Source organism: Clupea harengus, chromosome 17, assembly GCF_900700415.2.
Source record: "Clupea harengus chromosome 17, Ch_v2.0.2, whole genome shotgun sequence".
NCBI lineage: Eukaryota > Metazoa > Chordata > Actinopteri > Clupeiformes > Clupeidae > Clupea > Clupea harengus.
Genome location: NC_045168.1, coordinates 2,449,410 through 2,461,909, shown reverse-complemented (window position 1 = coordinate 2,461,909; position 12,500 = coordinate 2,449,410). Strand labels below are relative to the sequence as shown.

Below are 12,500 nucleotides of genomic sequence, written 5' to 3'. Positions count from 1 at the left end.
CACACCCCCCCCCCCCCCCACACACACACACACACACACACATACTCCCCCTATAGTCTAAATCTATAAAAGCTATACCACTTGGCATTTTTCAGACCAGCGCTGGGCCGGCAGAAACTTTCAACCTTTAATGTCTAACCCCCTGAAAAATCTCAACCCTCCCAGTTTAAGTCTTATAAAAACACTACCTGGAATAGTCCAGAGCCCCCATCTAGCGCTGGACTCACTCCTTTCAATCTTTCTGCCCCCCAATCCCTCCACCCCCCACTGCACCCCCTGAGGTCTGGGCTCATTCCAGAGCCAGGTTCTCCCAGAGGGAGGTCCACTGAGCTCCTGCGTGTGCAGAGCTTGGCAGCAGGAGGCTCTCCCAACCAGTGCCAGCGAGGCCCAGAAAAAGCCTGAATCACTCACACAGCTCTAATAAGATGATTAATCAGTTGCTTAATTAATTACAGAGATGGCCGGGGCACAGACCCCGGTGGAGGGTGGTGGTTTTCATTAAGCCAGAGCCATATTAATAATTCCGCTCGCGAGAGGCCTCATCTGGCTTTGGTGTCGGCAGCGGTTAGCAGCACTGCTATTGTTATGTGTGTGTGCCCACCGTACATCCCCTCGCGTCACAGAGAGGCTTTCGGTCTCGGCTCTAATGTGCACTCGCAGAGTCATTGATCTCCAGCTCCTGCTTCCTTGCAGCAGCGTCTCTGCCTTCTCTTTGTAATGAGGATCCCACGGGACAGCTTTCTCGCCTCGCTCCTCTCTCTCCCGCTAGGCTCCGGCTAGCTCTGCTCAGCTCAGCTCGGCAGTGGGCGTCATGGTTACGGCTCTGTAGTGGAGTCACGTCGGACTCCCTGCGATCTGTTTGCTTATATCATCGTGTGTGTGTGTGTGTGTGTGTGTGTGTTGGGGGGGTCTTGGTGTAGATGTGGTGGCAAAGGCTAATATTTTTCAAACCAGCGATGACACTTTTATATTGTCAGTACTAACAGCAAGCTCTCCCTTCCTTATTGTTGTCTTAGTGTAACGTCTGTAAGCACTTGATTGGTTTGAACCCCTCAAGTCATCTTCTCTTGCTTTTCCAAACAAACAACAAACAAAAGGACTGGATAGGAGGATACATCAACGCAGAGAAATATACGGAAAAAATCTGAAACATAACATTCACTGCTTTGGCAGCAAATAGCTAACATGCTAGCATCAGAGGAATGAGCACAGTGCACGCCCTCAGGGGCTATCTACACCGAAGGGAGGGATTTCACCGGGTGGCGTGATGCTGTGTTGAGTGACTTGGCGTGACGTGATGTGACATGACGTGGCGTTCATCCTGGTGCTAACATGGGTTTGTGTTTTTTTGTCTCTTTGCTTTGGCAGAAGATGAAGAAGCGCTCCACTCCATCATGAAGGACCTGGCGGCGCTTAGCTCCCGCAGTTACCCCAACAGCAACATGGGTCACAAGCCCAAGATTCGCAGCCCCAACCCCCGACAGGTAAGAGGATCAGATGATCATATCTCGAGCCATGCATACACACACATACACACACACACACACACACACACACACACATACCAAACAGACACATTCCAAAACCCATACATAGACTCACAGGCATGCTCACTCAATTACTCACACACACACACACACAGACACACACACACACACACACACACACACACACCCACACACACACACACCACGTGCACTTTCTCTTCGCTGCAGGTTATTTTTCATTTTGCAGTTACGAGGGAATTCCTCTGCTGTGCTAAACAACAAATGATGATGAAAATGCGCATTAACTGAACTGATTCATCTGCATTCACTCTGGGACATTCACTCTCCCCGCCGCTCACTTCTCCTCTGTCTTATCCAATCAACCACCAGTGCACCATTATTATATCACCTCGATACTATAAGTATGTCATCTTTAATGTCACATGGCACGGGGGGGCAAGCCTCACAGATTGATAGATTTTATGGCTCAGAGTGAGGCCCTTTGTTTGAGGTGAACCTGTGAGAATCCGGTGAGCTGGGCTCAGAGCTCGAGCGCTGTAAGATGCTGTCAGGAACAGGAAACAGCTGAGAGAGGCCACACTGCACCGAGCCCAAATCCAGTCTGAGCTAACATGTGTGTGGGTGTGTGTGTGTGTGGGGGGGGTGTGTGGGTGTGTGTGTGTGTGTGTGTGTGTGTGTGTGTGTGTGTGTTTTCATGCTCCCTGTCATCACCTCTGTTCACATCGCATTACTGTCACTCTGCACTAGACCAAAGTCAAAGTACAAGACAAATGACGCTGTACAAAAACACACACACACTGTCACACACACACACACACACACTCTCTTCTACAGAATCCCACAAAACTGTAAACAAACACTAGTCTCTTTGAGACATGACTGGAAATGCTAGCCACACACTGTAGAAACTCAGTACTACATTCTACCTTGTGCCTTTCAAAATAAACACAACAAACAACATCCTCACATAATCTTGAAGTCTTTAATTAAATATTTTCAGAACAGTCTGTTCTCATCGCCGTGTTCTGCTTCTTCTTCCTTATTCTCTCTCTCTCTCTATCTCTATCTCTCTCTCTCTTTCGAGCCCAAACGTTGCCTCATTTCGGCAGAGGGGCGATTGGGCAACTCTGGCCTCGAGGCACACAAACACGCCTAGGGAGAGAGTTTCCTTTCTGTTCTCTGCCAGCATTCTGCTGGAGTGTGGAGTAAACCCATACTTTCTACCAAATCGTTTATTGTAAAGACGCACCACTTCAATTTGCGTCATGTTTCTCCTGTTGCTTGTTGTGACACTGTCTTGATTCTGTTAGTTTACTTTAGGTTAGTGCATTGTATCGTTAAGCAACTCCCTTAAATCTCCTTGGATTCGAAGGGACTTTGTTCCAGTTAAGCTGAATTCGGTGCCTGTATTTCCTGGCAATATCACTGATCACAGCCAGTAACACCCCCTCCCAAATCCCCTTGCATTGCGTTCCAACTGGAAACTAATGAAAGCACATCAGCCAAAAACTAAATTTTTGCTGCCATTACTGGCTTCGCTTATCCATCTGTCAGTACTGTGTTTAGAGAGTAAAAAAAAAATCGATGCTTTCCATTTATTCTGTTGTTTGTTTTATTCTTTGGACAGGATCTACGGGTGAAGTTGGAGCATGAGAGAGAGAAACGGTAAGTTGTGAAATGGTCCCCTTCTCTCTAAAATGCCTCGAGTTCCTGTGTGAGGTTCCGAGGTCGTGTTTGGCTCTGCATGGGGTTTCACCACGTGGAAAACAAGGGATGGGAGAATCCGAGCTGATCCACCCCAAAAAGTGTCGGAAAATTCCTGCTCTGGCATTTATGATGTGGCATGAATCTGTGGCAGGATTGGGAGTGAGAGAGAGAGAGAGCGATGGAGATGGGCTGAGAGAAAGAGAGAGAGAGAGAAGGGAATGGAGAGAGTGAAAGAGCGGGAGAGGATGTCAAGTCTTTGAGCTCATTGACACACCCTGCACTGACCCACAGTGCTTCACATTTCTCACATGTTTCTGGGGGCAGCTCTAGCTGAAGGCAGTGGCTGGGAAACGGCAGGCGCTGACGGCAAGAGTGTGTGTGAGAGTCAGTGTTATGAAAGCACTCTGTTCTCTTTTCTCTCGAGATATGGGCTCTCACAAGTTTCAGATTGTCCCCAGAGTTTCACAAGAGTATATAGTAGATGTGCTTCTTTAGCTTGACCAATTAGTCGGAGAGGTTATTCTTACCTTGAGATTTTTTTGTCTAAACAGCAGCACAGAGAATTCAAGGTCATTATATCTCAAGAGAACAAGCATAGCTGCATGCAAGGGTTGTCTGCCTGTTTGTGTGTGAGTGTGTGTGTGTGTGTGTGTGTGTGTGTGTGTGCGTGCGTGTGTGTATGCGTGTTTGTGTGCAGTGACAATGCAGAAGCCTTCCTCTTGGAGTGTGTTCACACCACAAAGAGGACATGCTAGGATAAGTCACACTTTGGTCTGAGTGGCCCCGAAGGAATCATGAGAGGAGGAGAGAGGGAGGAAAAGAGATGGGGAGAGGGAGAGGGAGGGAGATAGTGAAGGAGAGAGGCAGGGGGTGACAGCAAAAGGGAGGATGAAATGGAGTGAGAGAGAGAGTGGGAGAAAGAGAAGGTGTGAGCAAAGGAGAGAAAGAAAACAGACAGAAAGATGAAGAGAGAGAGAGAGATGAAGAGAGAGAGAGAGATGGAGTGAGAAAGCCCCAGAGAGAAAGGGAAGCCTCATCATCGGCGCTGACAGACAGTCCACACACTCACACACACACAGACGGAGACACACACACTCATCCTCATACATGCTCTCTCTCACACACACACACACACACACACACACACACACACACACACAGAGAAAGAGAGAGAGAGAGAGAGAGAGAGAGATAGAGAGTGTCAACCATCAACCCTCCTTCCTTCCCCGTCCGGCTTCATCCCTTTAATTGGCCACTGAGGAAGAGGCAGGAGTTTTCTGTGTGTGTTTGTGTGTGTGTGTGTGTGTGTAAGGTGGGGAGGGGGGGGATGCTGCTTCTTCTACTCTGTCGTATGTTGCCGCTGTTCTGAATCTCTAAATCTAAAGTTTTCCCTTACGCCATGGCTGCTGTGACAGGTAGACACTGGACTGGGTGATGGGGGAGATAATGATTTGCATACTGATAACGGGGCGGTCATTGGGTTCACTTCCACCAGATACTTTTTTGATGATCTGACTTCTACACACATACATACACACACAAACACACACACACAAACACACACACACAGAGTACTCACATACTCTGTCACACACACTAGCACTCATACCCTGACACACACATACACACACACACACACACACACACACACACAAGCACTAACACTAACACACAGAGCACTCATACTCTGACATACACACACACACACACACACACACACACACTTTGATTGTTCCCTGTCCCAGCCTCCCTGTCATAGCCAGATGGTAAGGCATAAACAATACTTGTCCAAGCACAACCATTAATATGCATGAAGAGACGCCTTACATAAATACACAGCTCCCAAGGGTAAAACTAGAAAACTTAAATCACCTTTTTATGTGTCTAGATGATATGGCTACATGCATTTAATACCATTAAGTCACTGATAGATGAGTCTGCAAGATATTTATAGTACATTAATTGGAGTCGGTAGGAAGAAATGATGATGCCCGGTTTAATAATGTTAAAGTACCCCTATCATGATAATAAAAAAATCAGCTTAAAAAAAGAAGGAACATGGAGGATGTTTGGAAGTGTAAATTTAATTGCAGTGTGATGGCAATGAAGCACAATGTGATCTGAGTGTGTGTGTGTGTGTGTGTGTATTGGTTTCACGTGGACAGTCTACTCTCAGAGTAGCATCGAGGCACAGGCAGTGAGGAAGAGGAGGAGGAAGGTGCAGTAAGTTGCCTAATTGGACCCTCTCTAAACCACTCACTGTTGGCTGGACGTGAGGGCTTGGAACAGGACAAGGGATGTGTGTGTGTGTTTGTGTGTGTGAGAGAGAGAGATAAAAAAAGAGAGAGAAAGTTGAAGATAGAGTGAATTTGTGCTCTGTGGCACGCACTGAAAGACTGCTGTGTGTGTGTGTGTGTGTGTGTGTGTGTGTGAGCTACCATGCAATGTGGGATCTCCTGAAGATAGCAAGTTCATGTGTATGTTTGTGTGGGTATGTGTGTTTGTGCGCAAGCCCACCACGTGTGCGTCCTCAGACAGTAAGAGACAGAGAGGGTCAAAATGAGCCTATTATTTGTGCACATCACGGAAGGAACGTCGCCTCACATCACTCTGCGTATCCTCCCGCCTCATCCCGCATCCTTGGTCCTCCTTTACTATGACGACAGGCATTTCCGTGGTGATCTGCCCCATCGCCTGTCATAAACAGAGCTGGGGATTTTTAGTCATGCCAAGCGTCCCTCTGCCCCTCACCCCCACCCCCCACCCACTCCCTGGTTTCCTAGAACCGATGCCCCTAGACAACAGCCAATATAGAGCAATTACCACAACAACTGCAGTCATCAGTAAACAAGCAGTGATTGTCACCAGTGGAGCTCTTTGGAGGAAATTGCTGAGACGTGTTCCTAAAAAGCCAGAGAGAGAGAGAGAGGGAGAGAAGATAGAGATTAATAGGGAGGGGTGATAGAGAGCCGGAGAAGGGAGAAAGAGAGACAAAGAAAGGGGAGAGAGAGAGGGAGACAGCTAGAGAGAGACAGACAAGACAGGGTGAGAGGAGCGTGATGTTGGGACGGGGAAGGAGGAGGAAATGGAAAACGGACTTCCTGTTGCTGCTGCAGCCAATGGCCGTCGCTCCACATTTTCTTTTCCTTTTTCCTTTTTTCTCTTTTTTTTGGCTTTCCTCTCAGGAAGCCTCTCTCTCGCACTCAGATGTGGGGCCAACCCTGCTGCTCGAGCTGCAGGGAGCTCTCAAACACACACACACACGCACACACACACACACACTAACATTCTCTATCTCTGACACACACACACACAGACATTCTCACTCTCTCTGACACATACACATACTGGCATTCTCTGTCTTCCTTCTTACAAACACACACACACACACACACACACACGCGCGCACACACAAACACTCTCACACACACACACTCACAGCTGCATTCCCACAGGCACACATACACAGAGACATTATCTCACTCTCTAAAACAAACACATATAGTATGCATATACAGTATTTTCTCAGACACTGACATGTAAACACACACTCACACACACATTCACAAACACACTCGCACAGGCACTCACACATACATTCACATGTACATGCAGATTACTGCATGTGAACTCACATGTTACTCACATGTGCACCTACTTGCCCAGGACTACACCCAACACCACATGCTTGTTCATGAAGAACAACGCTGTTGGACAGAATTGCACACACATACGCATGCATGGTCGCACACAATACATGTCTCTCGATCACACGCACACACACACACACACACACACACACACACACACACACACAGACACACACACACACACACACAAGCACACAAAGACACATTCTCTCTCACACCCACATCCGTGCTGATAAAAAAGCTAGTAATCAAGTTATTCAATAAACGCTCACTCTTTAATCAAACCCATAGAGAAACACAAACTTTTATCTCACAAGCTCTTTAATCATGAACCCCTCATGCACACACACTCAGACACACAAACGCACACACACACACACACACACAGAGACACGCTCAGACACACTCATGCACACACACACACACACACACATGCACACACACACACACATACACACACACACACACACATCAGAGGCATAGGCATAACCCCAGTCTCTCCTTCTTCTCCCGGTCTGATTAATCATGCTTCGGCGTGTCTGTCACCTCCCGCCCGTGCCTCGTGGCCTGCTCCCATGTTGCGTCTAGGGCCACCTACATTCACCCACGGCACCAGGGCAACAGGTTACGACAGACAAACACACCGGCCGCTGGTGTGCTTTGGGCGCCTGCCATCGGACACGTCTGCCAGGGCACGGCCGCGACTGAGCCCCGGGGGCGTTTCCTTGCTGGACTGGACTTAAGTTTTCATCACTCTGACCAGCCTGTTGCCACTTGGCCTTTACGGGCATAAAACATCCATATTATGACGCAGGGCAACATATAGCTGACTGTAGGAGTGCAGTGAACGTGTATACTATATGTGCCAGGAGCATTTTGTACTATGGCCATGGAGAGGTTGTCTGAGCCTTGTCTTTATTCCGTTCTTTCTGTTGCTATGGTTATGGTTGTTGTTTTGGTGAGGTAAAGCCCAGATCATGGCCCTGTGAAATGTAATAACATTAAGGTGGACACATGGAATTGTTTGACGCAATGCAGGTATCGTCATGAAATACATATTTATGAGTGATGCTGTAAAGTAAAGTAATCAATTGAAATCAAGTTAAAAATGTAAATGAGTTTTGAGAACGCTATTTTCAAGTCCTCTACTCTGTTTCATTCTTCTTTCAAGCACCAGTGATCGTGACCTTTAACCCCGTTTGTGTTGCACGTTTTTCTTTCAGGATCATCATGTTCCAGCAGCCCCTCAAGTTCAAGGAGTTGCTCCAGAAAGTAACCGAGGCTTTTGGCCAACAGATGGACATGTTTTATACTGACAAAGAGGTAATGTGTGTGTGTGTGTGTGTGTGTGTGTGTGTGTGTGTGTGTGTGTGTGTGTGTGTGTGTGTGTGTGTGTGTGTGTGTGTGTGTGTGTGTGTGTGTGTGAATGTGTTTGTTTTCAGTAACCTAACCCACATACTGTCTAAAAGAAGAAGTACTGTTGTTTGATTATGTACAGTGTATAATATTAGAATATAGCATTTTTAAAAGTAGCTGTTTTACATCAACTGTCTTGTGTGTGTGTGTGTGTTTGTGTGTGTGTGTGTGTGTGTGTGTGTGTGTGTCTACATGTAAGTGTTCATCTGTGTATGTGTTCTCTCCAGGTAATGCTGCCGTTGAAGAACCAGGAGGACTTGGAGAAAGTTCCTCTGTGTGCCGGCTTGAACGGCCCTATGAGGATATCCCTGAAAACTCCCAAGAACAACCATGTGGGTACCCCCCATCCCCCCATTTCACACGCCTCACTTGGCATGACAACACTCAGCACCACCCCCCCCCCCAGGCCAGACCCAGAGCTCTGTCATAACTCAGTGATATGATAACCACAGTAAGGGTAACCACAGGACAGGAGGAGTTTTGCAATTCAATCAGTGAAGGTCATGCAGGGAGATCTTTGTGATGCTTCTTCAAGCTGTGATTGTTTTCACATCGTTACTTGTATCAGTTTGGTGTGAAAGATTTTTCTTGTGGTCTCTGTGGTATTTCTTATCCGTACGGTGCTTCTGGTGGTTTTCAATGCATTGTATTACAATAGTAAACATGTCCCCTCCGTATGGCAGTTTCTACAGGTGAACAGCAGGGACAAACAGAGTGAGATGAAGTCATCCAGGTCGCTTGGGGACATCAAGGGATCTCTGCTCAAGGGCTCGGAGCGAGTGCGCAAACATTCCACAGGTGCGTCACAAACACATGCACACCCACACACACACACACACCTACAAACTTAACAGAAAGATATCAAAGAGCCATTTGTCAGCTTGTTCAGTCATTCCATTCACACTACATCCCTGTAGTGACATCAGCAAGGGGACGTTGACGTCAGGTGTTTAGCTGGTGCGTGTGCGTGCGTGCGTGTGTGTGTGTGCATACGTGTGTGTGTGTGTGTGTGCATGCGTTCATGTGTGCTTGTGTGCGTGCGTGCGTGCATCCATGCGTGCGTGTGTGTGTGTGCATTGCAGGGGGGGTAGTAAGTCACCAGGGGTGTTTTCCAAGGGCAGGCTTCAGCTGCTGGCGCTGTGATCGGCGAACCTAAAGAAGATCTATTTCATCTCGCTCCATGCAAATGAATGCAAATGCTCAGCGGTGGCGGCGGCATTGTCACAACTGACAGATATGTTGAGCACAGGACGCAATAAGGACAAGCGATGGCGCCAATAATTAATGAATCTTTACACCAAGAATTGCCCTTTCTGTAGTCCCATAAACTTGAGGAATTTGCTCCCCCCTGCCCCCCTCCTCACACACACACACACACACACACACACACTCCACTTCACTCACCACCTGTCATCCATGTGGAGCCTCCCTCAGCACTTTTTGGAGATCAAACGGCACAAAATATGTGCCACTTCTGCTCCAGGGCCTCTCAGAGATGAGACGGACTGTCAGAGGATCCTGAGTTGTTCCTCGCGGTCCGCTCCGTGTGGGGGAGAGAAGGCGAAAGGGCCTTGCTCCGTTTGAAGGATGGCTTCTAAAAAGGAGGGCTCTTTTTGTTCAGCTTCAGAATGATTTCTGAGGTTCAGGGGCACACACACACACACACACACAGACACAGACAGACGCACACGCACATACACCAACGTGCAGTCAGGCAGTCATCCTTACACGTGCTAACACATATGCTAACACATGCACACACACACACATATAGCAGCACACACACACACACATGCATTCACACCTGGACACACAAACGCTCACAAACACACAGACATGCTTCCCCTCTCCATTGTAATCTCTCTCTTCACTCACTCTCTTTCTGTCTCGCCCTAACACACACATGCACTCACACAGACAGATCCATACACACACTCTCAGTGACAGCACTCCTTTGCTGTCAGATTTGGTCAGTCTTTGAAAGGTCAGCCTCCTGCTCCTCGTGTCTCCTGTCTGGATTTGCTGAAAGCTTTTGGCACTGAGAACACACACACGCACGCACACACACACACGCACACACACACACACACACACACATGCAGGTGAACCCTTCAGTAGCCCTTCCCCCTGTGGCTGTATTTGCTCACAGATCTGCAGATTGCAGTGGTTACTGCTAACTGCTAACCTTTAGTGCGCTACCGTGCCATTAGCCGCAGTGGAAGGAGCTACGGTGCATCCTGAAGCATAGTGTAATTTATGCTAATTATGGGCTACTCGGATAAAACCTCAATGTTGCCTCTAGGCCTTTGTCAGCAAGGAGAGCGTGTGTGTGTGGTCTCTGGTGGGTTTCTCTCTCTTTCACATGGTCTCTCTCTCTCTCTCTCTCTCATGAACACAAGCACACACACACTCACATACACATACACACACGCACATCCTCCCTCTTTCTTTCTTTCTGCTTATTTTTCTCTCTTTTTCTCTACCTCTATCTCTCTATATATATATTTATATATCTATCCGTTTATATATCTGTCCCTTGCGCACAGACACACACACACACACCCTCCCCCCTGCTCTCTCTCACTGCTTCTCTCTCTCTCTCAGTATCCCTGAGCCAGCCTGTGGTAGTGTGTGTGAGTGTGTGTGTGTGTGTGTGTGTGTGTGTGTGTGTGTGTGCATGTGTGTGTGTGTGTGTGTGTGCATGTGTGTGTGTGTGTGTGTGTGTGTGTGTGTGTGTGTGTGTGTGTGTGTGTGTGTGTGTGTGCCCGAGTGTGTGTGTGTGTGTGTGTGTGTGTGTCCGTGTGTGCCCGAGTGTGTGTGTGTGTGTGTGTGTGTGTGTGTGTGTGTGTGTGTGCATGTGTGTGTGTGTGTGTGTGTGTGTGTGTGTGTGTGTGTGTGTGTGTCCGTGTGTGCCCGAGTGTGTGTGTGTGTGTGTGTGTGTGTGTGTGTGTGTGTGTGTGTGTGTGTGTGTGTGTGTGGCTGGTGGGATGGTGGAGTTGTTGAGTGGTGCAGTGCATGCTTGGCTAGAGATGCTGGGGTGCCGATGTGGACCTGATTGTGTTATCCACACTGAGTGAGCAGAATCCACACACTGAGAGAGAGAGAGAGAGAGGGAGAGAGAGAAGGAGCAGAGAGGGGGAAGAAAGAAAGAAAGAAAGAAAAGATGACATGAGATAGAGATAAATAAGAAGGGGAGCGTGTGACAGATGAAGAGAAGGAGACATCTTCAGATAGACAGAGAGCCGTGACTGTGGGACGCTTCAGTGGTTGTGCATGGCCCTGCATCTGATTGTCCTTCTCTCCCTCTCTTCCACACACTCACTCTATTTGACTCTCCTCTCTGTCCCACTCTCCTTTCACCTTAGGCTCTTCCCTCTCTTCCGCGCTCTCTTTCTCTCATTTCTCTCTCTCTCTTCCGTCGACTCTCTCTTACCATCTTCTCTTTCCCTCCCTCTCTCTCTCTCTCTCTCTTTTCACACCTGAGAGTGGAGAGAAGCCTAGATTCACACTCCCGCCTGTTGTGCCGCGCCGTGCCACGCCGTGTTGTGTTGTGCTGTGCTGGCAGTGGAAGCCAGTGGTTAATGATGGCACGGACTCAAGGCTGTGTTTTCTCAGCGCGGAGCGTGACAGAAGCGGAAGGGCACGTCCACTCCGCCGAGGCGAGAGGCGACCGAGTGCTGGCTTCCAAACGGGATTCGCTCACGTCGCTGGCGCCGAACGCCAAACGTTTTAGGCTTTGCTTTTCTTTTCTTTTTTTAAGAGATCATCTTCTGTTTCCTCTCACCTCTGATGACCCTTGATGTCTTTTCGCTGGTGCCCTCCCTCTCCCCCTCCCCCCTTTTCCTCTTATCTCCTCTCATCTACTCCTCCCCTCCATCCTGTCTTTCCTGTCGTCTCCTCACACCTCCTCTCTCTGCTCTTTCGCTCGTTCTCCTCCGCCCCTCCCTATCCTCTCCCCGTCCCCCTTCTTGTTCTATGCTGTGCTATGCCAGATATCCCACTCCCTTCTCTTGAGGTTGTTCTAAGACCTCCTCAAGCCCCCACTCATGACACACATCCCCTCTTCTCTTCTCTTCACCCTCTCTCCAACTCTCCATCCCCTGCTTGTTATGTGCGGTACATATATCACCCAGATCCCCCCTCTTTTCCTTCATTTGGTCCCAGTCCCCCACACCCCCCTCACTGTCCCGTCTTCAGCTCCCCCACCGAGGCCCACATC

The 12,500-nt window shown here is 48.4% G+C and overlaps 1 protein-coding gene across 1 annotated transcript in view; it reads left to right on the top strand.

Moving 5' to 3' along the window:
* map3k22 (mitogen-activated protein kinase kinase kinase 22) overlaps nucleotides 1-12,500 on the top strand; it is a 50,036-nt gene that overhangs the window by 19,820 nt on the left and 17,716 nt on the right. The window contains exons 4-8 of the mRNA XM_012816155.3: nucleotides 1,369-1,484; nucleotides 3,136-3,173; nucleotides 8,089-8,188; nucleotides 8,509-8,613; nucleotides 8,965-9,079. Coding sequence (XP_012671609.1) covers nucleotides 1,369-1,484; nucleotides 3,136-3,173; nucleotides 8,089-8,188; nucleotides 8,509-8,613; nucleotides 8,965-9,079 — 474 coding nt within the window. The remainder of the gene's footprint in view (nucleotides 1-1,368; nucleotides 1,485-3,135; nucleotides 3,174-8,088; nucleotides 8,189-8,508; nucleotides 8,614-8,964; nucleotides 9,080-12,500) is intronic.